The sequence below is a fragment of the Littorina saxatilis genome, linkage group LG9, assembly GCF_037325665.1.
Source record: "Littorina saxatilis isolate snail1 linkage group LG9, US_GU_Lsax_2.0, whole genome shotgun sequence".
In the NCBI taxonomy this organism is placed as follows: domain Eukaryota; kingdom Metazoa; phylum Mollusca; class Gastropoda; order Littorinimorpha; family Littorinidae; genus Littorina; species Littorina saxatilis.
The window spans coordinates 51,096,024-51,123,646 of record NC_090253.1 but is presented as its reverse complement, the minus strand read 5'-3'; the positions used below and the strand labels follow the sequence as shown (position 1 = coordinate 51,123,646).

Below are 27,623 nucleotides of genomic sequence, written 5' to 3'. Positions count from 1 at the left end.
CTACTTTTTTCTTGGCAGAGTGAAGCTTCCGCTCAGCACGCCCTTATCTTCTTCATGTGCAACTGAGGGGTCATCAGACGTGTTGTCATTCTGTTCTTCTTGAGATCTGGGATCTGCCTGGGAACAATCGGATTGTGCTGATTCCTCATCTCCAGTCTCTAAATCTGCACTGGCAGCCACATCTTCTTTGTCTACTGCCATAACGTCTTGAGCAACGGGTTCTGCCGCCCCTGTCAACTCTGGTATGGCCATGGCTTCGTCTGTAACTCCCTCTGGCCCTGTCATCTCTGGTACGGCCATGGCCTCGTCATCAACTTCCTCGGTCCCTGTCATCTCTCGTATGGCAGATTCCAGCTCTTCCTCTGTCGTCAGCACGTCTGCAACTTCTTTAGGCAGAAAGGTCTTCTGCAGACCCAATCTCGGTTTTTCCCCAAACAACACCTCGTATGGAGTTTTGTTCTGCAGATTTCTGTGTGGGGATGAATTCTTTTGTAGCTGGACAAAGCGGAGCCCTTCAGACCAGTTACTGGTGCCGTTGTCGATGGTCCACGCTATCAGCATTTGCTTCACATCTGCGTTCGATCGCTCTACTGAACCCTGGCTCTGGGGATGTCGAGCCCGCCCATGTACAATGCGAAGGTTTTGCCACATGTTTTTGAGTTCGTCAACCACTGAAGCAACAAATTCTCGACCATTGTCGCTTTGGAGGATACACGGAGCGCCAATCATTGTGAAAATGTCAATTAAGTTGTATGCAACTTCTGCCGCTCTTTTGCTTTTCAGCGGTCGTAGGACCAGGAATTTTGTGAAATGGTCCTGGTAATTAAGAATGTGCACGAAGCCGCCGTCAGGGGATGACTCCATGTTGATAAGGTCCACCTGGCCTCTGTCGCAGAAAGACTTTGACCTGACAGGTTTCACAACCAGGCCTTTGCTTGGATTTGCCTTTTTTCGTTGGCAGGTTTCACAGGCCGACACAAAACATTTTAATCATTTTACCGGAAATGTTCGCGTACTTATCTTGGAGAATTGTTTTGTTTTTTTCTCGCTTCCGTGCCCAGTGTTGACATGTGCTTCAAGCAGGACGTCGAATAGCTCATGTTGGGTGACGATGTACCGGGGAGTTTCTTGTTGCGTTCTCCGTATCTGCACAATATCATTATGATTAACTTCAGTTGTATTTCCGAACGCGAACACTTACACATTTGTACGTGTGTGTGTGTGTGTGTGTGTGTGTGTGTGTGTGTGTGTGTGTGTGTGTGTGCGTCTGTGTATGCGTGCGTGTGCGTGTGTGTGTGTTTGTGTGTGTGTTTGTGTGTGTGTGTGTGTGTGTGTGTGTATGTGTGTGTGTGTGTGTGAGAGAGAAAGACAGATCAACACAAAATGACACATTAACAAACACGTCACACAAACAAACTTGATTGTCAATGCAAAATGAACACACGTTTCGAAAACGCTTAAGCACGTAAAAAGTTGAGAGAACATTTTTTTTTCGTGAAGTGAGAAAGAGAGAGAGAGAGAGAGAGAGAGAGAGAGAGAGAGAGAGAGAGAGAGAGAGAGAGAGAGAGAGAGAGAGAGAGAGAGAGAGACAGACCGAGAGAGAGAGACAGAGACAGACAGAGACAGACAGAGACAGAGAGATACACAGGGAGATACACAGAGAGGGACACGGAGAGGGACACAGAGAGAGACACAGAGAGATAGAGAGAGACAGAGAAAGGGAGAGAGAGAGAGCTCTTACTTTGATCACTTTCTTCATCCCAGCAACTTCAACAAGATCAAACTTCTCCTTAATGTAGTAAACGTTTCTGTTCTTTTGATCTCCATCGCCAGACAAGACATTCACCACGTACCGGTAGTCGTCTGCGTTGGGCAATGTGTACTTGGAAAGCTTTTCATTTTTCATTTGTTCATCAAAACGCGCACGATCCTTGCCGTCCATGCTGACTGTTCCTCTGCTAACAGCAAAATGAAAGCTTAAACTAAAAGTTTAAATTTGGTATTGTTTGTGAGTTTCAATCACTAAGGCCCCTTGTTTGATTGATAATACGGGCACACGAGAACAAGTATTTCCTGAGGATATGCTCACAAAACCGTTCACTCTGTGTGTGGCTCGTGTTATTTTCTGTTATACTGTCATTGACACTGTTAGAGAGAGAGAGAGAGAGAGAGAGAGAGAGAGAGAGAGAGAGAGAGAGAGAGAGAGAGAGAGAGAGAGAGAGAGAGAGAGAGAGAGAGAGAGAGAGAGACAGATCGACCACACACACACACACACACACACACACACACACACACACACACACACACACACACAAACACACACACACACGTACGCACACACGCACACTTAACTTGCTATTGCCGATTTCGCGTACTGGGCAACTTGCCCATTACGCGTAATCGGCTGCCGATTCCGCGTAATCGGCTGCCGAATTCGCGAAATAGGCACGTTTTAGGGACCTTTACGCGATTTCGGCAAAACGCCTCACACATTCTTCAGACCAGATTACACCCCTTGTGATTTCTGGTTATACCCTCTTTGAAAATCAGACTTTTCGCCAACAAGTTTCACTGCACCCAGGACCTAAAAAAAAACCGTCAAATCAGAGCTCAAAAGCAACCCCAAATGAGGACACCTTTAGGCCTCTTCTGGGCCCGTATGCATGAACTGGAAGTCAGAAACACTGGAAGTAGAGGCCTCTTTTGAAAGTGGGAACTCCCGAAGTTAACTTTCTAACTGTTCCCTATGCATGAACGCCGTAGTGCTGACTTAGAGAGTATTCGGTCAAGGTCGCGAAAATTGGGGGAATCCCAACTTGTACAACGTTTGTTGACGGTAAGCTTGGCGACCAGAAGAAACAAGTCTCATCGCGAGTTCAAAAGGGCGAACGTTGAGCGCGCTGTAGTACTAACAGCGTTATTGCTGTTGTTTTTTGAATGGTTAAACAAAAGGGTCGGTTCAAACCTGTGATGATTGTCTTGGAATCAAATGACTGCCTAGCGATGACAATGACTTTGTTGACCTGTATGTTAGGGAGAAAAATAAATGATTATGTTGAACTTTTGTTCTCCTTTTTTTTTATCTCAGTTGCATGCAGGCAGCTTCAACCCTTTCTGTTTTGCCTCTCTTTTTTATTTTATTTATTTTTATTTTTTATTGGGGAGCATCCGTCTTTATTGATCTTTTTTTCTGTTCTTTTTTCCTGCTTTTTATATTAAAGTAAAGATTGGATTATTTTGTGAAAGCGTAGGACAGTTTCTTTACGCAATTAAAAAAATGAACACAGAGACAATAACCGGTTGTTGCAGCGAATGCAATTGAGGCCTATAAAGAAAAAGATCAATAAAAAAAAAATATATATAAAAACTTTTGCTCCCAGCGGCACTTGAACCCGGAGCGCCGGATCGAATTTCCGAATCCGTAACCACTGCACCATGCTACTCGTGTGAAAAAAGCGTGATGAAAAGATGTAATATGAGTTATTCAGTCGTGATGGTTTGAAAGCTCGCCACCTTCGCCGAATGACTCGAGCACGTTTTTTTCGGTTAGTAACTGATCGAACTGTCGCTTTTGAGCCACTCTGTTTCAAGCATTTCACCTAGATTAAACAAGAATGTCACAGTTTGTGTCTATGGTGCAAGGTAGCCGACCGTCTCATTGTAGCCAAGTTACGACAGTTGCTCGATTGACGCATTTCACGTCTTCGATATTCTGTCTGAGCTCATTTCCCAATGAGCTGCCTTAAAAACAGGAATGTCCTGCAATTGTAGTATGCGTTGGAGGTTTCTTTTGGATGGGTAAGGACATTTAAGAAGCAATATCGTCGTGTATTACCAATTCAGTGCCCCATGCGGCTTTTTGACCAATCAGGACGGATTCTAGGTGACCCTCTAAATGTTATAACGTTCAGGCAGGGACCCCAGGGGCGGACGAGGGGGGGGGGGGCACAGGGGGCACGTGCCCCCCCCCCGAAAAAAAAAAAAAAAAAAAAAGAAGAAAAAAAGAAGATTTTTCTATGCTGATTTTATGACCATTTCTAAGTTCAAATGGCACCAGATGGCACCATTTTGCTTCTTTGGGCAAATTTTTTTTCCGGGGGGGCATGCCCCCGGACCCCCCCTAGCAAATTCGGGCGCTTCGCGCCCATCACATTCACTTTCGATTCAAAGTGCCCCCCCCCCCCTTACAAAGCAACTGATCCGCCCCTGGACCCTTTTTGTTTATCAAGCTAAAAATGAACAAGACAAAGTAAAAATTTAAATCAGCAATATCAGTGTGATTTATTCTAAAGAATGACACTTCAAATGCTGTCAGATAATACTCTCTTTATCTAAAAAAATACCGAAAAGCGAGTTTTGTCGGTGGGTGCTTTACGGAACAGCGAGGCACCGCCCATCCTCTGAGTGTGCAATGCCGACTTGTTCACTTGAAATCTAAATTATCAAAGTTCGGAAAATCAAGTGAAATTGGGTCACTCGCTTTACGTCAAATGTATCTTTACGTCATTTCCAATCCATCTGGAGTCGGTTCTAAATCTGTCGCTCTCTGTTCAACAAGAAAAAGCGAAGCAACCGAAACGCATGTTCAACATGGTTTGTTGTGTGTCAAACGCATTTGACCTGTGAATATTCATCACGTAAGGTGTGTTACTCTGATTGGCTGACCCAGGTCACGAGAATTCTTTGACTGACAGGCATAATCAGGTAGGAGCGCTCCAGTTCCCATTGCGGCTGTTCTGTCTAATTCGCGGGGTCGCTTCGAAATTTCTTTTGGTCGAATTAAACGGTAATAAAACCGTTATTTCTACTATGCTGACTGTTAGCAAATGATAACAGACATGTCTCACAAACGATATCAGCATTCGCCTAAAAGGCTCATGCTTGATATCTTTTTTCTCGACATGTCTGTTATCATTTGCTAACAGTCATCATATTAGAAATAACTAATAATAATGATGTCAAGTGAGAGACCCTGCAAATTAACATTGAAAGTGTGAACTTCGGAAGCAAAGTTGCCAGCTACTCGGTATGCAAGAGCTAAATTGAAAGCCGAAGTAGTGGCTTCGAGAGTTCTGAGGTCAAGGTCGAGGAAATTGGGGGAATCCCAATTAGTGCGCATGCGTTTGTAAACGGTAGGCTTGGTGACCAGAGGAAACAAATCTCATCGCGAGTTCGTAAATGGGCGAACGTTGATCGCGCTGTAGCTTTTACTATAGTTGTTGCTTCTGCCTGGTTGAACGAAAGGGTCGGTTCAAAGCTGTGATGATTGTCTTGAAATTGAATGACTGTCTATAATAATGATTTTGTTCACCAGAATGTTGGGGAGAATAAAACATTTTTTGTTTATGTGGTAGCGAAGTCGGTTATGTTAAACCTCTTCTTTTTTTAATGATTGTGTATCGGTAAAACTGTTTTAGACAAAATAGGTTGGTTAGAGCGAATGTTTGGGTTACTGGTAAATTTGAAAAGGCAGAAATCAATCAGTGTTTGGAGAATCAAGATATAAGGTGTAGTGAAAAGAAGATAAGTTCAGTGAATTTCATATTAATTGGGAAAATGTGTGTCCGAATTTTTACAAAAGATAAATTGTTGTACTTTGGTATTTGTACATTTTGTTTGTCCTCGTTAATTGTGAACAGGATGTATGTTTATATAAAGTTGAAAGTCAAGATTGGATTTGTTTAGCCTACGCGCGTGTGTGCATGTGTGTTAAGACATAGAACACTGTATTATCTCAATTACGAGAAACTCAGGTGTGGTGAATCATAATAAACAACATAAAACGTAAGAACATCAATAAAATATCGAGGCACAAATACTCAGCTCATAATAGTGGGGGGATGGAGGGGTGCACACACACACACACACACACACATACACACACATCGTCGAACACACACACACACACACACACACACACACGCACGCACGCACACACACACACACACACACACCGTCGAACACACACATAACGTCGAACACACACACACAAACACACACACACACACACACACACACTACCCGCACGCACGCATACACAGGCAGACAGGCACTCGCACAAATACAAACACACACACACACACACACACACACACACACACACACACACACACACACACACACACACACACACACACATAAAGCAATGACAAAAACAACAGCAGAAACTTACACTCAAACCCTCACACACACACACACACACACACACACACACACACACACACACACACACACACACACACACACACACACACACACACACACACACAAACACACACTCACACATGCACACAACGACGCCCATTTTCATAGAAACACAGTAACCCCCTCGTATAAGCGGGAATGAAAGAGTGGTGGCCAATAACCCAGAACAAACAAAAGTCAAAGCTGGCAACTCAGGTTTGTATTCAGGGAAATTTGCACGAAATGCATGCACAAGATACGACTTTTCCTTCTATTTTCTCTCTTTGGGACTTTCATTTGCGTCAGCTCGGTTTGATATGAAAAACTGAAGAAAAGCCCTGCCTTTTTGCACTGAGAAACTGTGGAAGTAGCGTGTTTACTACTGGGTCTGGCTGAAGTACATTTACCCTCATTTACTTCCTCGTTAGCTTCCAAAGTAAACTCTTTTTTCGTCCCATGCATGCGAAAGTGAGGATGTACTTTTGATGTCGCTCAAAACTTTAGAAGTAGTCGCAAACTACCCTGAGTTACTTCCTCGCTTTGCTTCGAAGTAAACCCTTTTTCCGGCCCATGCATACGAAAGTGAGGCAAGTACTTCCGATGTCACTCAAAACTTCGGGAGTTGTCGCGAACTTCCCCCATAAGCATACGGGCCCTGATTGGCTTAGGCACTTGTGACTTTGTTTCGATGTAGGAGGAGAGTAGTTCTAATGACTGCTGTATTTTGCGCCAGATACGCCAAACAGTTTCTGCGCAAAACACATTTGATCCATTTGTTCGGAAAATACCTCGTATCATATCTGTCCAAACAGCATCATTGTCTCACCATTATTAAAACTCAATTTAATAACACATTCATATTGTAAAATGTTTTAATCCCAGCGAAGCTGGAGGTATCCCACAAACGTTATACTGTAATCGACTTGAGAAATGCTCATCGCGATAATACATGATAAAGAAGGATTATTTGTGCCTAGTCAGCGGCTACAGTTGGGAATGGAAGTTCACCAACAATAGATGGGAACATAACTTCTTCTTCTTCTTCTTCTGCGTTCGATGTTGATGGCCGTGCTAAATCCTGGGAACATAACTAAAATACGGCGGGTAAAATGGCTTCCCCCAGTTTTGGAGCAAAGGCCACCGAAAGCCGCTTTGGCCGGGTAGAAATTCTATAGTTTTCCAAGTCTATGGATAAAGCTTGAGTAAGAAGATGACGTGTGCAACATGACGTCATCCCCTCTATGCCGGCGGTCTTTCTCTCTCGCGCGATGTGTGTGTGTGTGTGTGTGTGTGTGTGTGTGTGTGTGTGTGTGTGTGTGTGTGTGTGCATTTTGTGCACATGTGCTCGTGTTACTCTTTGTGTGTGTGTGTATGTGTGTGTGTGTGTGTGAGAGAGAGAGAGATAGAGAGAGAGAGAGAGAGAGAGAGAGAGAGAGAGAGAGAGAGAGAGAGAGAGAGAGAGAGAGAGAGAGAGAGAGAGAGAGAGAGAGAGAGAGAGAGAGAGAGAGACTAAGGGAGAGAACTTTGAACTTTATTTATTTATCGAGGGTAACCGAATAAGCAAAGTATACATGCTTTTTTTCGTCCGGCCCTCGCCCATTGAGGGTAACTCGATTAATAACAAGAAGAAATAGAAGTTAAGGCAGGTTTCACAGTAATCAGACTCTTTGATGTGTGTAAACTTTGCCTTCAAATTACTTGCTTACTGTGTTGATTTTCATCATTTTTTCTGTTGGCATGAGTAAGTATGGTATTTGCAATAAAAAAATAAATAAAAGCTAAAATGTTTGTGTTTGAGCAATTATTTGAGCGAGTTTTTTTAAGCGAACATGTGAATCCTGACAGACACCATTTCCTTCTGTCCCATGACCCCATTTCAAAGTGTGATTAAAGCAGACACGAAAATAACACACACAACTTATGATAATGGGGTTAGTAATTCAATTAACACACAAGGGTAGTCTCTGACTAGATAAAATGGGGAAAAAAATATCAAATAGGAGCATAAAACCGTTTCTGGAAAAAAATTCAATCGCCACCGGAAGCGTCTGTCGGAAAAAAAACACGTGCTTTTGTGAATGGATGCAAATGCGCTAGTACGCTGTCATACAGGAATCAAACACAACTCCAAATGTAAGTTCCCTCCACTGTATTAATCAGTTATGACAACATACACACAAATACACACAATCATGAACATAAATGTTAGGTACTCAAAAATCCGGTACTCACAGTTTTGTAGCAAAAAACAACTAGAGATGACAATCTCGTACACTTGCGCTATCAAAACTCTCTACTCTTCACTCAGGTAAAGAAATACAAACAGTCCGTGAACTCATAGGCACACGATATCTATTTTAAGTGTAACGACTCACGGCTCTTGTGTCGTCAAAAATCACCGTCTGCTCTGTCTACTAAAATTTAATATTCTGTATCTCTTAAGTAATCAAGTTCTTGTAGACATATTTTAATTCTGGTCCTACACAGAATCACACAGCTTCTATAGCCGTACACTAGGAAATGTATTTACTACTAAATCCTTTTACTGGCGACCTCGGTCTACGCAGTAACTATCGCCCAGTGACCTCTAGGGTCCAACTATACGGACACAAAATAACCGTGCTCTAGCGTCTAGAAATCCCGTCGAATCTCCGCTTGGCAAGTCAATAGGCAAGATAATTACGGCGACCTTTCAGACCCTTGTTGCTGTCGTCTGGTCACTACCTTCCTGTCTGACCGGTTATACGACGCACTGCACAACATAAATAGCGGACATCTTGTCTTAGATATCTGTCTGCTATGTTTAAAGTTACAGTGTTAGTCGATTCAACTTATGTGATAAACATTAACGATACTCAAATTCCATTTACCTTAAAAGTGCTTTACGCGGGCCTCCTTTCTCCCGGTCGATTCCTGTGACAGACCCCTCTCTGTCGCTGGACAGTGGTCAAGTGTAAAGCTATCTGCGTTACGATTCACAACGTCAACTCTGTCAGTGAGTGAGCTGAATTCACAGCACGTGCTAGTCACTTTGCTGTGTCACACTAGTACCCCTGGTTAGCGCTTCTAAAAAGCGTGGAGGATATCACTGTCAACATTGCTGGTTAATATATTCCGTGATTTCCTTCACACGTCCCCCCCCTGAAAAAAAAGAATGTTCCATTCTTTTCTCAGGCATCCTCCGACCTGCAAAGGTGCGTATGGAATCTGTTGATCCGATCCTGATCGTGACAGCATGTCAGCGAAGATGTTGTCGTCCCCTGGCAGACTCTTGATGGTGAAGCGGAATTCCTGGAGTGACAGTGACCAGCGCATGATCCTCGCGTTCTTGTACGACGACGACGTGATGTACTGAAGTGGTCTGTGATCTGTCTCCAGGTGAAATTCCTGCCCCCAAAGGTATATCTGGAACTTCGTCAGTGTCCAGACGATGGCTAAGCACTCTCTCTCGATAGTACTGTAGCCTGTCTCTCGTGGGAGTAGTTTCCTGCTGGCAAACGCTGTTGGATACTGCATTCCATCATGTACCTGCAACAAGACTCCTCCGATGCCTGTGCCACTGGCGTCCGTCCTCACTGCAAACGGCTTGACAGGTCCCCTGGAGAGAAATTTCCTGATCTGCTCAAAAGCCAGTGCACATTCGTCTGTCCATGTGACGGGCCCTTTCTGGCGGCCTGCCACACTCGTCTGTCCAAGTGACGGGCCCTTTCTGGCGGCCTGCCACATTCGTCTGTCTATGTGACGGGCCCTTTCTGGCGGCCTGCCAAGAGCTTGGTCATCGGTGCTGTCAATGTTGAGAAGGATGGAACGAACTTCTTGTAATATCCGATCATTCCCAGCAACGATCTCACTTGTTTCTTTGTCGCTGGTGCGGTGATCTTCAAGATTGACTCAACGTTTTCTCTGATGGGTCTCAGTTCTCCCTTTCCGATCGTGTGTCCCAAAAACTCCAGTTCCCTGAATCCAGCGTACACTTTACTTGGCTTGGCTGTAAACCCGCCTGCGCATAGTGCCTGGAGAGTCTCACGTGTAGCTGTCACGTGTTGGCGCCAGGTAACGCTGGCGATGAGAATGTCATCAAAGAAATTGATGGTGCTCGTGCCGAGCAGCTCTCTCATGGCTCTCGCAAATGTCGCTGGGGCTGAAATGCCGTCTTTGGTCTGTCTTTCTTCTCAATGAAGATCTGGTAGTAGCCTTTGGCCAAGTCGAGTTTGGTGAAATACTTTGCACCTGCCAATGATGCAAAAATCTCTTCAGGATCAGGAATGGGTTCTGCGTCGAAAACTGTTATCTTGTTAAGGGCCCTCAGGTCCAAACACATACGTTTCCGCGTCGAATTCTTCTTGGGAACGAGAACAATCGGGGAGCAGTATGGGGATGTGGAGGGTTCGATGATCCCTAACTCTCGTAGTTCCTTCACCTCCTGGATGATATCTTCCCGTGCTGCGAATGGCAGTGGGTACTGTTTCGTCCGCGTAGGTACGTCTGTCGTCACCCGGATTGAATGGACTACTGTGCCTCTTGATGCTCCTGATGATGCTCTTAAACATTGCTTGAACTCACGGAACGCTGCTTCAACCTCCTGGACTTGATCAGGGTCCAACTCTTCATCGATGTGGGCCTCCTTCCAGCTGGAAGTTGCCTCATCCTGTGGCAGTTCCACAGTCTCAAGGTTGAATGGTGTTCCGTCCTCTTCTTCTTGCAATACTGCTACCGCTGTTGGCTTGGTGCCCTGGGGACACACGTTGTTTCCTACGATCTGGTCGTAGGATATCGCCTTCGGTACTAGCATCTGGTTTGACATCGTTGTCTGGCGCTTCTTCTTCTTCTTCTCTGTTGTCATTCTTGCGGTGCTGTTGCCTCTTTCTACGTAGAGCTTGAGCATGTTGGCATGGTATACCTTCTGCGTGGTCAGCATGTCAATTCTGTAGTCATTGTTCAAAACTTCCACAACTCTGTAAGGGCTTTTCCACTGCATATGGAGCTTGTTTGCTGTAGTCGGTAGAAGTAGCAGAACTTGGTCTCCGACTGCGAACTTCCTCCTTGTGGATCTCTTGTCGTGGTGATGCTTCTGAATCGCTCTGGCATTGTCCACTGCGTCGTGTACCACCTTACAGGCGTCGTAGATCATGGTCTTCAAGTCAATGACGTATTGGTAGGTCGTCTTGGCCTCCTGGGCACTTTCTCTGCCAGTCCAGGCGTTGGCGAGTAAGTCGATGGGTCCTTTCGGCTGCCTTCCGAAGAGCAGTTGGAATGGGGAAAATCCTGTACTCGCGTTGGGCAGTTCTCTGATGGCGAAGAGTAGTGCCGGCAGATACCTGTGCCACAGCCTTGGTTGAGTCGAGATGACCTTCTTCAGCATGGGCTTCAGGGTGCCGTGCAGACGCTCGACGATACCATTGGACTGCGCATGGTAAGGCCACGATACCATTGGACTGCGCATGGTAAGGCGACGATACCATTGGACGGCGCATGGTAAGGCGACGAAAATACACCTTTTATGGAGAGTAACTTCCGGAACTCTCGCATCATGTCTGAGGTGAACTGGGATCCATTGTCTGACTGGATTTCATCGGGAATTCCCATTCTGGCGAAAACAGAAAACAGTGCTTCGGCCACTGTAACAGAGTCTATCTTCTTCAGTGGTATTGCTTCTGGAAATCTAGTCGCCACATCGATGACTGTCAGGATGTGCGAGTGCTTCTCCGTGGGCAGAGACAAAGGGCCAACGAGGTCGATAGCTACTCGCTTGAATGGTGTCTCTATCCTTGGCATGTTATCTAAGGGAATATCTCTGGTTTTTCCCTTTGCTTGAGTTCTCTGGCAAATATCACAGGATCTACAATACTCTGCGACAGTTGTAGACATCCCTGGCCAGAAAAATCGCGCTCGGATTCTATTATTATTATTATTATTTTATTTTTATTATGGTGAGCTTATATAGCGCGAACCACAATTAACTGTGCTCTCCGCGCTTTACATACTAATTTCTGACAGACAGACAAACAAACATTTTTTTTACACACAATATATAACGCATTCACATCGACCAGCAAACCTCAAGCCTGTTAGGCAAACTTTTACCTTTCACAGCCTTTATTCCAAGTCACACGGGTATTTTGATGGACATTATTATCTATGGCTATACAATTTTCGTTGTCTTGTGTTTGCTACAGTGTCCCGAGATTAAAGTGTCATTGGCGGAAAATAGCACTGATTCGACGAGTGGTTCCGGGACTACAATCTGGTGATATGTCTCGGTCGGGGTAACAAAGTCTCTGTGGAGAACGCCGTTCTCTACCACGAAGTGGAAAATATTTTTCCCTTCTCTCTTTAATTCCCCGCTGGAAGCAAACTTGAAGTAGGCATCTAGTTTTGGATCTGCCCCTTGAAGTTTCTTCACCTCATCTTCGTCCACTGAAAGTTTTGATGCTGGAGCTCTGAGTGGTTTCGTTTCTTTCTTGTCCAGTGTAGACTGCGCTCGCGTAGTTGCAGCAGCTGTAGAAAGCTGTTCTACTCCTGGTGTCACTAGCGTTGGTGTTTCTGGTTCGTCGGCCACCACTTTGCCAAATAATCCTGGTGCAGGATGAATCTTCTCGAGGTTTCCTAGTAGTAGGTCGATCACTGGTGAGTCAATCACACAACAGCAGATGTTTCCGGTGTACGTACTTGTTTCCACCGGTACGACTGCTAGTGGGAAGGTTTCCCTGTTTCCTCCGAAGGAGATTGTCGTCTTGCTCTGTCCGGTGTACTGCTCTGGGCGAACCAGCGATCTTCTTACTCCTGCTGTCACTGCACCTGAATCGATCACCACCGTGACTGGGATGCCGTTGACAGTTCCTTTGGAATATTCTAGGTCACCGTCCTGGAAGTCTACGGTTTTGGCTGCCGGTGTACTCCTGTTCCATCCGGCGCAAAGCATTGTTGGTTTGCCCCTCTGTAAGCCTGACCTACATCCTCTTGCGACGTGGCCTACTATTCCACACCTGTAACATGTGATGTGAGCGTCTTTCTTGGACTTGTCTATCTCCGCTTGTTGTGAAAAAGCTTGATAGTCCTCTCGATTTGTCTGCCTGGAATGAGAACCGCCTTTGCCACCCCTCTGACCGCCTCTGTTTGCATGTTCTCCTCTGTTCTGAGGTGCGCTCAATGCAGCTACGTTGTCACCTTTGCCGGCTAGTATCTTGGACGGATGTGCCACGCGATAGTTCTCTGCTAACTCAATAAGTTCCGTCAGCTTCTTTGGGTTCCTCTCGCGTAGGAATACGGCTAGTTCTTTCGCTACACTAGATAGCATCTGTTCCTGGATCACTAGTTCTGCTAGGCTCTCAAAGGTGTTCTCCGTTGCGTTCAGCTGTACCCAACGATCAAACAGGTGTCTCAGTCGAGTACCAAATGACAAAAATGATTCTTTAACTTCCGGTTTCGCAGACCTGAACTTCTGTCTGAAACCTTCTGCATTACAGTGAAACTTTGTCAATAAACATTCCTTCAAGGTCTCGTACTGTAGTCCTCCCTTGCATTCAGCGCATGGTATGAAACAAATTCAAAGCTTGGCCGTCTAGAACTGCGCTAAGAAGGATTCCCCAATCTTTCTTTGGCCAGCTCAACGCTTCTGCATGTGCTTCAAATCTACAAAGGAACGAGTCCATAGAATCTCCAGCTTCCTTGAACATGGGTAACCTAGGATAGTTCCTCGGGTGGGTCTTTTGCTCCCTGTCCCGATGCTCAGGTCGCTCTCGATTCTCGTTCGCTTCCGTACGTGCCCTCGCTTCAATGTCTAACTTCTTCAATTCAAAGTTTCTAATGGAGTCTTCTCTCTCTCTCCTCTCAGCTTCAGCAGCTCTTTCCCTTCTATCAGCTTCAGCTTCTCTAGCTTTAGCTTCCTCTGCTTTAGCTTCAGCTTCAGCTTTAATCTTTTCCATTTCCCTAACCACGACTCTCTCATCTCTCTCCATGCACTGCAGAATATATTTCTGTTGCGCTTCTCCAGTCATATTTAGTTTGTTAGACTGGGCCAAGTATTCCTCAAAGTTGGTATCCTTTTAGGCGCTCGCCATGTTCAAAGGTCCTGATAAATACTTAAATAAAAAAAATGAGCTCACAACCGACGTGATCTGAACACGCCTTCAATAACTATCCGCTTTTTAACTGAGGTCTTTCAGTTAAACTTTCCACAAAATATATTTGTTCAACACTGTGATTCTATCACATCTACTCACTGTTTCACAGTGACATCATATCGACTGTTGTTTCTTGAACAACTCAATCAATATATCAAGTTATTTTAGTGTAATATGGTTACAAGTATTCACAAAACATTTGACAAACTGACGCACAAACCTTGAAACAAGATTATTTGAAGAAAAAAAAATTCAAGAACAGAAAATTTTTTGGAAAAATTAAATTTCAGACATGTTCTAAACCCAATCTATACTGGACACTGGGGTACTGATTGGGATGGGATTACATTTAATTAAAACATTTGACCAGACAGTGTAGACTAAATCAAGGCACACTAACTAAGTCAAACATCCAGTTTATCCAACCAAGTAAAATTTCCAAATTACATTTTAATTCCAATAGAGTGGTACGATGGTAGCAAGGATCAAACAATGATCTAACGAGCAATAGGGAAGAGCTTTACATCTTAATACTAAGGCAATAAAGTTGGGGAAAAGGAAAACATGAAGGAACGAATTCAAAGTTCTTCAATAACAGTAAAGTTGTAATTTACTGTCAGGTGATAATACGGGCGAAGTGTTACTGACAACGGATGTATCCGGGAACGCAAAGACGTTTCCTTAAGCCGATAGAAAAATTGAAAGAAAAAAAATATGAACCCAAAATGTAAAAAAAAATTTTTTAACAAAATTGATGATCAAAATAAATTAAACAATTTCAATTTCATGAGAAAAAAAATTATGTAATTCCAAAAACTATTCAAGATTTACCCAATTAAAGAACGATTCAGAGGGAAAATGTTTACAACATCACATAATATAAATACAATATAAAATTTCTACACAAGCGGAAGTAGTAGGTATGCTAGATTATAATATAATAGTAATTAAATTTATAAATCTCCAACACACAGGAAATACTAGTCTGCGTGACTCAGGTTTTAGCCCAAAATAAGACACAAGCAAAACGCAAACTTAGTCAAAGCAATTTATAAACAATCAAGTTTGAACAAGGTTACATATAAACACAACAACTATCTGCCCCAAAATTCGTATAATATTAACTTATTTACAACAGTGTCAGGAACAGAAAGGTTCTAAAGATGGCTTAGTGCCCGTGCAAGGAGGAACAGTAGCAAAGAAGTTAAAGATCAAGCAGCTTATTCACACTCAGACAAGTTCTTCCTTAAATGTTATTCTACTTAGTTGCACTATGCTATGGCATTCAAACCGTACTCATTTATTCGCTTTAAATTCCCAGGAAGAAAAAGATCACTAAGCCCGCGTGCGTCACGAAATACACGTACAAGTTAAAGACGCACCCCTTAACGCTGGAGAAGGGTACACTCAAGACGATTACAGTACATTCACGAGTTATCTAGATCTTTCACAATAAATTACCGTCTCTGTACTTAGTTAAAAAACCAAAACAAAAAAATTTACAAAAAAAACACGAAACTTTACATTTATCAACGATTGGTTTCTTCAATGAACACTATGAAATCAATCAATCAATCAATCAATCAATATGAAGCTTATATCGCGCATATTCCGTGGGTACAGTTCTAGGCGCTCTGCAATGATGCCGTGTGAGATGGAATTTTATATAAGGCCAGTAGATTGCAGCCATCTCGGCGCATATTTACCTTTCACGGCCTATTTATTCCAAGCCACACGGGTATTGGTAGACAATTATTAACTGTGCCTAAGCAATTTTGCCAGGAAAGAACCTTTTGTCAATCGTGGGATCTTTAACGTGCACACCCAATGTAGTGTACACGGGGGGGGGGGGGGGTCGGACACTGGAGAGAGTCTGCACACAAAGTTGACTCTGTGAAATAAATTTCCGCCGAACCTGGGATCGAACTCACGCTGACAGCGGCCAACTGAATACAAATCCAGCGCACTACCAACTGAGCTATATCCCCGCCTATTGTAAACTAGAACAATGGATAAATCAAAACAATCACAGCAAAATTTCAGCCCGTCCCAATATGGAACACAGGCGAGGTAGAAAAACAGAAAAAAAGGATTCTATCTACTTCTGATCTAAAAATAACTTACACAATACATACGTATATGACGATGGACAAAAGGCAAATTTGGTTGAGTTAATATTTTAAGTTTAACTCACTTTGAGTTAGGAACTCATTATTGACTCCTTCAAACGAAGGTTAGCGTTTAAGGCCTTATGAAAGGCACACACTTGGGGTCACCATTGTGAATGGATGCAAATGCGCTAGTACGCTGTCATACAGGAATCAAACACAACTCCAAATGTAAGTTCCCTCCACTGTATTAATCAGTCATGACCGCATACACACAAATACACACAATCCTGAACATAAATGTTAGGTACTCAAAAATCCGGTACTCACAATTTTGTAGCAAATAAAACAACTAGAGATGACAATCTCGTACAATTGTGCTATCAAAACTCTCTACTCTTCAATCAGGTAAAGAAATACAAACAGTCCGTGACCTCATAGGCGCACGATATCTATTTTAAGTGTAACGACTCACGGCTCTTGTATAGTCAAAAATCACCGTCTACTCTGTCTACTAAATATTCTGTATCTCTTAAGTAATCAAGTTCTTGTAGACATATTTTAATTCTGGTCCAACACAGAATCACACAGCTTCTATAGCCGTACACTAGGAAATGTATTTACTACTAAATCCTTTTACTGGCGACCTCGGTCTACGCAGTAACTATCGCCCAGTGACCTCTAGGGTCCAACTATACGGACACAAAATAACCGTGCTCTAGCGTCTAGAAATCCCGTCGAATCTCCGCTAGACGAGCCAATAGGTAAGATAATTACGGCGACTTCTCAGATCCTTGGTGCTGTCATCTGGTTGCTACCTTCCTGTCCGACCGGTTATACGACGCACTGCACAACATAAATAGCGGACATCTTGTCTTAGATATCTGCCTGCTATGTTTAAAGTTACAGTGTTAGTCGATTTAACTTATGCGATAAACATTAACAATAATCAAATGCTTATTCCATTTACCTTAAAAGTGCTTTACGCGGGCCTCCTTTCTCCCGGTCGATTCCTGTAACAGACCCCTCTCTGTCGATGGACAGTGGTCAAGTGTAACGATGTCTGCGTTACGATTCACAAAGTCAACTCTCTGTCAGTGAGTGAGCTGAATTCACAGCACGTGCTAGTCACTTTGCTATGTCACGCTATTATCGCTGGTTAGCGCTTCTAAAAAGCGTGGAGGATATCACTGTCAACATTGCCGGTTAGTCTCTTCCGTGATTTCCTTCACAGCTTTGTTTGAAAAGCAAAGCTTAATTTTACACATCGCGTGCTTTTGTCTTTGTTATTCTTAGTTGTCAACATCATTTTATTGATGTTCTTCACTTGAAAGCAGGTGTATCATCAACAGTATCTCAAACTCGCAAAGAATGAACATTTTTGTTGTGATCCGACCGGTGTCTGTAAACTGAATCACACGTTCGGCAAACTTTGCTTGAGTTGTTTTTGTTGGCATTTTATGCGCATGTGTTTGGTAGCGAACATGTGAATCCGGACAGACGCCATTTCCTTCTGCATGACATAAGCCAACCATTGATTTTGATTTGATTTGATCTGTTGCTGTTTGGGTCCAGCGGACCATAAAGGTCAAAATAATCAGGACCCCACAAGTTTTAACATTTCACATATTTACCAATTTCAATAAACTAAATCAGGAACGTCACCCAAAGGGAACACAAAAGCTAAATCGAACCTCTGAGAAAATGGATCACAGTTAAACTATTATCACAGCTCATTGTAAAACTTATCACAGGCATGGCACAATCATGGTGCCTCTTCTCCTTTAAGCAGGTTGACACGCGTTGACACGGCTACACACTGGTCACACACGGGATTCACCATACTTTGGAGAGAAAAAAGGTCACACATGATAAACTCGAAATTCACCACGAGTTGGAAAAAAGGATGGAGAATTTGATGGGTTAGAAAAAAGAAAGTAAAAGGGCTTAGGGGAGGCAGAAATAGAGAAGAAACAAGAAAGAGATCCTAATTAGGTTCATTACACATCATTACTATCGCTTCTTCCTTGCATGTTTCACGGTATTGAGACGTTCTGTTGACTGTGCACAATGTGCTCTGATATCTAACTTGCTGTACCAATTTTGTTAGTTTCTTTTTTGTATGCTATGCAAAAATGTGTCATTTTGAATACAATTCTGAGAAAAAAATCGTTTGAGTTGTTTTTGTTGGCATCTTATGCACATGTGTCACATGTGTATGGAAGCGAACGTATGAATCTGGACAGACGCCATTTCCTTCTGCATGACAGCAGCCAACCATTGATGTGAAAAGAGAAACGCAAAGGCACTCGATTCACACTGAATGGTCATATTTGATAGCAGAGCTGCAATATCTAAACTTACAAACAAACAAAAAAGCCCAAATATGAATTTTGCATTACATATTTTGCACACACAAAATCGAATCGAGAACCGGAAGCTGTCTGTCTGACACTAAGTCTTCACAGATAAACTAAGTAAGCTACTTTACCATAAGAAATGATAACATGATTTTATTTTGACATTGAAAACACACCTTTATAGTCTGTACTTCATTGGAAAGCAATTACAATGACCGAATTTTCGCGAAATTTCGTGCCGTGTCCTTTTTGGGAATGTCCGACCGTGGTCGACCAACGATCGCTACTATCATTTACGTTGTAATTTCCGAGAAATCCTATGCCGGATGTGACGTATTACACACTTTTCAAAGTTGAGGCCCAATGCGGGATTTGTGCTAACTTTTTTCAGGTGCGATTTAATTTGTTGTTTCTATTGCCTGTTCGTCGAGTAATACTCTGTCTGTCAGCAACGTTCGCTACTACACCTTTGCCACTGCTTCATGCTCGATCAGAATTTTAGCTTTTTCACAGATTATAGACGCTTGATTAACGTTTTCTTTGCAGTTCTGGATTGCTAACCGGTGTCTCTTTGCTGATTTTGCCGATTCACCATACACGAGCGAGAAGTTGCTGTCAGCTGGCAGACGTTGCAAACGTAGGCAGTAGTGACAGGCGGAATTGTTTTTCACTTAAAGTTAAAATAAAAATATATTTGTTTTACATTCTGTATTCATATAATTATGTATGCAATAATCATTATTTTAGAATAAAACGAGTGAGTGTCTTTTAGGCCAAAAACAAAAATTAGGTGTGGTTAAGGTAACATAGCCCCCCCAAAATAGGGTAGGAAGGTAGGCAATCACTTTTTTTTAAAACTTTTTTTTCTAATGTGTACAAATTAAACCTACTTGACAGGGAAATAAGTGTGCGACTCGAGCGCTGTCGCTTTCATTGCGTTTTCTGCACTCGTTTTTTGTGTGTTTTTTTGTTTTGACAAATGTAATAAAAAGTTATAGGGTCGGCCCCTAAAAATAGGGTAGGTCGGGTTACCGCAACCACACCTATTTTTTTTTAGGCCTTAATGAAAAAAAGTGTTCCTTGCATGTACGAGGGGTGTTCTTGAAGTCCTTAGAATCTTATATTAGCGCACAGCCCACCGTTAATATGACTGACCACGCCATTTTCTCGAAAGATCCTTCCTGAGCTGTGACACACGTTATTATTCTGTAAAAATGCCTTTCAAACATTTCGGCGCGAGTGTTTTTGCCGATGCCCTAAATGACCCTCGTTTATTCTTGGACAGCAGCATCAAGGCTCTCGTAACGGTTTCCTCGGAGCTTTTTCTTTAAATGTGAAAACAAGAAAACGTCAAACGGGGCATATTCAGGAAAATATAGTGAATGAAACTTCAGGCAGACATCCTAATTTGTAAGAAATTCGTTTGCTTTGGAAGCTGTGTAAAACGGGACATTTCAATGGACGTACGTACGTAGCATCTACCCTCAAGTACCCGTGTTTGGCACCAAACTTAAAACACCACGGGCAGGCAATGCTTGTACTACTCTAAGGTAACCGTACGCTGCTCGATGCCGGCCTTTTAGAATTGTGGCGATTTGTCCTTGTTTTCCAAACAAATATGACCACCTTCTTCTTGCCAGTGTTCCGAGATCACCAATAGTTGATAGGGGTGGAGCCGTTTAGGAACATCACAACGGCTGATCGATGTGTTGCCCGGGGTCAGATTGATAGACCCAAGTCCCCATCGCCTTCGACAACATTCATAAAACCCTTACACTCTCCATAGTGACAATTGGAGAATATGTGTATGCACATTCCGAGACATACCCCCTTTTGTACAATAAAAGAGCACGGGCACCCTGCAACGCTCGTGTACCCGCAAAGGCTTGTGCCAGATCGCATTCAATTATCTATGTGTCCTTTGCCTCCGTGTGTGTAATTCGTGCATCATCTCTCTTCAAGGTTTCAGCGACAGCAACGTTTGTTGCAGTAACAGCATTCAACTGTCGGTCTCAGTGGCCGGGTGTCATATTTGAAGACGTGTCTACCCGATTTAAATTCATTGTTCCAGTTGTAAGTACTCGTTTTGGAAGCAGCGTTCTTCCCCCAAAATTCCCACAATATTCAGTAGCTGTGAGAAACGTAACAATCCTTTTAGAGATGTTTCTACATCATTGTTGTAAACTCCCTTTTTTGGAGCTCCATGACAGGCAAATATACATGGACGGGTAGTGTTCTTCAAGAGCTGTTTTCTTTGAAGAGGAAACTTTGAGATACATGAACATTTTGTGTCATCGCCGATGAAAGGTTGCCGTATGCATACGTCATTGTAAATATCATGAGGCATTACCAGGAGCTTGGAGTCTAAGGTATCTTGGCTTTTAAAGCTGTTTTCGAAATTAGGGGGTATATATACTATACGTTGATTTCTGCCATTAAACAATTGATAAAGAAGTATTTATCTGTTTTTATCCTGTACACACATGAATACACTTTCAACATAAATACACTTTCAACTTGCTGATTCACTCAAAAAAAATACATGCAGAGGCAGTTAATTCTTCATAATTATTAAAAATGGATAAGGCATTCCAGTCACACTAAGCTCAAAAGGGTGGGAGGGAGGGGAACACATTTTGTGTGCACACTCGCGTGAGTTTGGCAGCGAACTGACGCAGTGGACACAGACCTGTGTACACAGCGACACGCGCACGTGAACTTGCTGATTCACTCAGCGTAGCGACAGCCGTGGGAGCTAAAGGCCTAGATACAGGCGACGTTAATCCCTAGTAGTTTAAAATACATTTCTGCGAAATTCCTATTAAACAACAAGTCGCGTAAGGGGAAAATACAATATTTAGTCAAGTAGCTGTCGAACTCACAGAATGAAACTGAACGCAATGCCATTTTTCAGAAAAGACCGTATACTCGTAGCATCGTCAGTCCACCGCTCATGGCAAAGGCAGTGAAATTGACAAGAAGAGCGGGGTAGTAGTTGCGCTAAGAAGGATAGCACGCTTTTCTGTACCTCTCTTTGTTTTAACTTTCTGAGCGTGTTTTTAATCCAAACATATCATATCTATATGTTTTTGGAATCAGGAACCGACAAGAAATAAGATGAAAGTGTTTTTAAATTGATTTGGACAATTTAATTTTGATAATAATTTTTATATATTTAATTTTCAGAGCTTGTTTTTAATCCGAATATAACATATTTATATGTTTTTGGAATCAGCAAATGATGGAGAATAAGATAAACGTAAATTGGGATCGTTTTATAAATTATGTATATTTTTTTTACAATTTTCAGATTTTTAATGACCAAAGTCATTAATTAATTTGTAAGCCACCAAGCTGAAATGCAATACCGAAGTCCGGGCTTCGTCGAAGATTACTTGACCAAAATTTCAACCAATTTGGTTGAAAAATGAGGGCGTGACAGTGCCGCCTCAACTTTCACGAAAAGCCGGATATGACGTCATCAAAGACATTTATCAAAAAAATGAAAAACACGTATGGGGATTTCATACCCAGGAACTCTCATGTCAAATTTCATAAAGATCGGTCCAGTAGTTTAGTCTGAATCGCTCTACACACACACACAGACACACACAGACACACACACACACACACACGCACGCACATACACCACGACCCTCGTTTCGATTCCCCCTCGATGTTAAAATATTTAGTCAAAACTTGACTAAATATAACAAGTCGCGTAAGGCGAAAATACAATATTTAGTCAAGTAGCTGCCATTTTTCAGCAAGACCGTATGCTCGTAGCATCGTCAGTCCACCGCTCATGGCAAAGGCAGTGAAATTGACAAGAAGAGCGGGGTAGTAGTTGCGCTAAGAAGGATAGCACGCTTTTCTGTACCTCTCTTTGTTTTAACTTTCTGAGCGTGTTTTTAATCGAAACATATCATATCTATATGTTTTTGGAATCAGGAACCGACAAGGAATAAGATGAAAGTGTTTTTAAATTGATTTGGACAATTTAATTTTGATAATAATTTTTATATATTTAATTTTCAGAGCTTGTTTTTAATCCGAATATAACATATTTATATGTTTTTGGAATCAGCAAATGATGGAAAATAAGATAAACGTAAATTTGGATCGTTTTATAAATTTTTAATTTTTTTTTTACAATTTTCCGATTTTTAATGACCAAAGTCATTAATTAATTTTTAAGCCACCAAGCTGAAATGCAATACCGAACCCCGGGCTTCGTCGAAGATTACTTGACCAAAATTTCAACCAATTTGGTTGAAAAATGAGGGCGTGACAGTGCCGCCTCAACTTTCACGAAAAGCCGGATATGACGTCATCAAAGACATTTATCAAAAAAAGGAAAAAACGTATGGGGATTTCATACCCAGGAACTCTCATGTCAAATTTCATAAAGATCGGTCCAGTAGTTTAGTCTGAATCGCTCTACACACACACACACACGCACACACGCACACACGCACACACGCACACACACACACACGCACATACACCACGACCCTCGTTTCGATTCCCCCTCGATGTTAAAATATTTAGTCAAAACTTGACTAAATATAACAAGTCGCGTAAGGCGAAAATACAATATTTAGTCAAGTAGCTGCCATTTTTCAGCAAGACCGTATGCTCGTAGCATCGTCAGTCCACCGCTCATGGCAAAGGCAGTGAAATTGACAAGAAGAGCGGGGTAGTAGTTGCGCTAAGAAGGATAGCACGCTTTTCTGTACCTCTCTTTGTTTTAACTTTCTGAGCGTGTTTTTAATCCAAACATATCATATCTATATGTTTTTGGAATCAGGAACCGACAAGGAATAAGATGAAAGTGTTTTTAAATTGATTTGGACAATTTAATTTTGATAATAATTTTTATATATTTAATTTTCAGAGCTTGTTTTTAATCCGAATATAACATATTTATATGTTTTTGGAATCAGCAAATAATGGAGAATAAGATAAACGTAAATTTGGATCGTTTTATAAATTTTAATTTTTTTTTTACAATTTTCCGATTTTTAATGACCAAAGTCATTAATTAATTTTTAAGCCACCAAGCTGAAATGCAATACCGAACCCCGGGCTTCGTCGAAGATTACTTGACCAAAATTTCAACCAATTTGGTTGAAAAATGAGGGCGTGACAGTGCCGCCTCAACTTTCACGAAAAGCCGGATATGACGTCATCAAAGACATTTATCAAAAAAATGAAAAACACGTATGGGGATTTCATACCCAGAAACTCTCATGTCAAATTTCATAAAGATCGGTCCAGTAGTTTAGTCTGAATCGCTCTACACACACACACACACACGCACACACACACACACACGCACATACACCACGACCCTCGTTTCGATTCCCCCTCGATGTTAAAATATTTAGTCAAAACTTGACTAAATATAAAAAGGAGACCACTCAAAGATGAGGGGGTGACTGGAAGCTTTATTCATGCTTCAATAAAATACCATAATAAAATAATGCAAAATGTCGCGCTTGAAATGAGATTAAAAGACATGTACATAATTGTTTTCACTGGGGATTTGCTGCGCGCATAATAAACATCCCACAGTGGCGCATAAATATCAAAACATAGTATACTCCACAACAGCAGGATGGATAATCCTGTCTTGGCCCAATTGTCCAAATCCACTTCACTCACTCTACCTTTAAAGTCCCTTTAGTGCGCTGTCACAGATTAAAATCTTTTACGTTTTGACAGCGCACTGCATCTGTGCGATTGCGGAAGCGATCTGATCACCAGGGATGGCAATGTAAGCTAGGCAAGCGTATGAGCGCCAGTCTCCAATCTGGCGAATTGTCTCTATCGGAAGACCGACTTGATAAGCCCAGGAAGCACCCCCTCTGCGGAAACTGTGCCCGGCGTACTGCTTGGGATCAACACCTGCCTGCTGCAGGCACTGCTTAACTTTTGACACGAAGGACGAGGGGGTCAGGGGGGAGAAGGGGGGGGGGGGGGGGGTTGCCGGACGAGGCCACGAAGGCGGGGCCGTCGGGCGAGGCGTGGGGGGTAAGCCTGAAAGCTTGGAAAATCGCAGCGACCGGGCAGAGCATAGCAGAGGGCATCCTCCTGAAAATCAGAGTCAAAGTGCGATTTTTGACTGAATAACCTTGGACCAACTAATGGTGATGCGCACAGCGTCTGGGTAGAACACACAGTCTTGTCTTCTCAAGTGTTTGGTTTTGTCAAACTTGCTCGCTGACGGCGCGAGTACATTGGACCGTCTAAGCATGCCGAAAAACATCACCAGGCATGCGGCCCACACTGAGCAGTCAAAAGGGGAGCTAAGGTCCAGCTGAGATCTGATAGTCTGTAACAGCTCTGGCGTAATAGGCAGTTTTCGAGCAGGACAATCACCTAGGCCTCTTCTAATGCCTTTCAACACACAGTCCAGTGAAAAGTTGTTCTCTAGGGGGTTGTCAAGGCCCCACTCTAAATGAAGCAGTCTCACAATGTTCAGATACTGACGCACGGAAGTGTACTTTAGGGAGCGTGCCAGGAATACTATATAACGGCACAACGTTGCCGGTGACGCAGGCACAGGGGAGACCCCGATATGTTCACAAAACGTAATGTACGCTCTATAATGAGTCTGATACGTCTTTTTGGTTGAAGGCGCAAAGGTCATGGATTTATAGTCCCGAACCTCCTTATCTAAAACTTGGAGTAAGTTGTCTACAGAGTCTGTAATAAAAGACAAAGTCTGTTAATAATCTTGTGTGCGCACTCGCGTGGGTTTGGCAGCGAACTGACGCAGTGGACACAGGCCTGTGTTCACAGCGACACGCGCACGTGAACTTGCTGATTCACTCAGCGTAGCGACAGCCGTGGGAGCTAAAGGCCTAAATACAGGCGACGTTAATCCCTAGTAGTTTAAAATACATTTCTGCGAAATTCCTATTCAAAACATTTGACTTTTGTTAGTGTATGAAGACCTTGATGTGTGAAAAAAAACATTTCCCTGGCCAATTTAGGTCACTGAAACTCGCGTTCGGATCGAGGACAGCATCATGCAAACATATCGACAGCCCAAGACAAGTAACTTTGTAGTGAATATGTGACAGTCCATCACAAAATCAGTCTTAAGTCGAAATTTGGATGATTTGAGTTAGTTATTATTTTGAAATTGTTAGTCTTTCCTGGATGTTTAGAAAAAAAAATTAAAGCTCTAGGTCAATAAATAACGATATTACGGCCATTTTTATGAAAGAAGTTGACCGGCGGCCATTTTGAGAAATCTGGCTTGAAAGTTTTGGAAGGCACCAGCTTCACATTTTCCTTAGCAACGGGGGTTGAAAATTAACCTCACCCTTCCAAATGTTGCACAAGTGTACTTTGATCTTTAATGCATCATTTAAATGCAAAACGAAGGGTTAAAAGAACAATTATCACCATTTTTGAAGGCTTTGTTTACATCATACATGTGGAGGAAAACGGTCAAATACAGGTCATACACATCAGCAAACATTTTCACTGTCATTATCAGGAATAAAGAGGTTACATGCATCTCACCTACGTTTTTGTCCATTAGTTTGACAAACACTTGAGCAAAATCAACTTACTTGTATCAATCACTTTGTTGGCATCGAATAGGAATACGTACAGATCAGAATGTAGATCCCAAACACAGGAACTCCTCCACTGTGACAGTCTGTTCACCACAAAAGCTCTTGCACATCAATGTTGACACCACCTCCAACCTCACCTTTATTATGGGGGCGAGGACGCCCCCATTCTATACGGATAGTTTCGAGGTTGACCATGGGCAGCGCCATTTTGTTGTGAAATACGTCATCAGTTTGTGTACACAGGAAGTTGTGACATCCGTCACCCTATGGGAGGGGTGACGTCAAAATTGTTCATCTGTAGAAAGTTGTGAAATCCGTCACCCTATGGGAGGGGTGACGTCAAAATTGGTCATCACAGAGTTTGTGTAACACAGGAAGTTGTGAAATACGTCACCCTATGGGAGGGGTGACGTCAAAATTGTTCAACAAAAACATGATATGTCGCTTTGTGCAGGGTCAACTGCAACAAACTCAAACCGAGCCATTCATACCTAGCTGTATTTGAGTGACTTATATACCCGACATTTTTATTTCTTATTTTTAGCACAGGTGTAGGAAAAATCATGAACCAAAATGTTATTTATTTTCTAATTTAACATTTTTTTTACAAATATGACCATGGTCTTTTAAACATACAGTGACATTAAACATTGTTATGTTAAAAAAAAGAAAAAAGAAAAAAAGCTTTTGTGCACAAATCAGAAAATACATTGTACATTTTACCTACAGGCCAAACCGTGAGTGTCTGTGGCAAAGCCCGACCCAGGAAATTGCACTGATCTAAATTGTCAAGAACAGGCGCTTGCATTTGGATGTGTCCAATGATAGTAGGTTTGGTTGTGATCAATCAGAATAATGTAGGAATAAAAATGTATGACAGTTTAGTATGATGACATGTAATTCACATATGCTGAAATATGATATTATACATCATGTAATATTATTATGGCTGTTGCCATGACCATGAAACCCAACAAAGGTTTAATGTAATGTAATTCAAAATACCAAAACCGAGCACCTATTAATCTCGTCTTTGCGCGTGAAGATTGAGGCCGTCTGCCAGTAGCGGTTAGGTCATACAGTGGAACCCCTCTCTAGCGACCTTTAAAATGTTGACAAAAATCGGTCCTTGTGGAGGGGGGTCCTTACAGAGGGAGGGGGGTGGAGTCAGGGGGCCACAAAGAAAGTCAGATTTAAAAAAAAAAGAAAACAGAGAAGTTTGAGTTGCTGACGACCGTTCCCTCTGAAAGCAAA

The 27,623-nt window shown here is 42.5% G+C and overlaps 2 protein-coding genes across 2 annotated transcripts; both read right to left on the bottom strand.

Moving 5' to 3' along the window:
• LOC138977255 (KRAB-A domain-containing protein 2-like) lies at nt 1-864 on the bottom strand. Its single transcript, XM_070350161.1, has one exon. It carries the CDS (start codon nt 862-864, stop codon nt 1-3), a length of 864 nt encoding a protein of 287 aa, XP_070206262.1.
• A 9,433-nt stretch (nt 865-10,297) lies between these two features.
• LOC138977254 (uncharacterized) lies at nt 10,298-14,108 on the bottom strand. Its single transcript, XM_070350160.1, has 4 exons — nt 13,950-14,108; nt 12,425-13,537; nt 11,677-12,003; nt 10,298-11,587 (listed from the first exon to the last, which is right to left on the bottom strand). The coding sequence occupies exons 1-4, from the start codon at nt 14,106-14,108 to the stop codon at nt 10,298-10,300; spliced, it is 2,889 nt and encodes a 962-aa protein (XP_070206261.1).
• Between the last annotated feature and the right edge of the window lie 13,515 nt (nt 14,109-27,623).

Bases quoted from the DNA above. Each gene is read 5' to 3' on its own strand.
- LOC138977255 (XM_070350161.1), bottom strand. From the start codon at position 864: ATGGAGTCATCCCCTGACGGCGGCTTCGTGCACATTCTTAATTACCAG.
- LOC138977254 (XM_070350160.1), bottom strand. From the start codon at position 14,108: ATGGAAAAGATTAAAGCTGAAGCTGAAGCTAAAGCAGAGGAAGCTAAA. The intron at 13,538-13,949 runs GCACGTACGGAA...CGTTGGGTACAG, and splicing joins AGTTAGACATTGAAGCGAGG to CTGAACGCAACGGAGAACAC. The intron at 11,588-11,676 runs GTATTTTCGTCG...TACCATGCGCAG, and splicing joins AGTTACTCTCCATAAAAGGT to TCCAATGGTATCGTCGAGCG.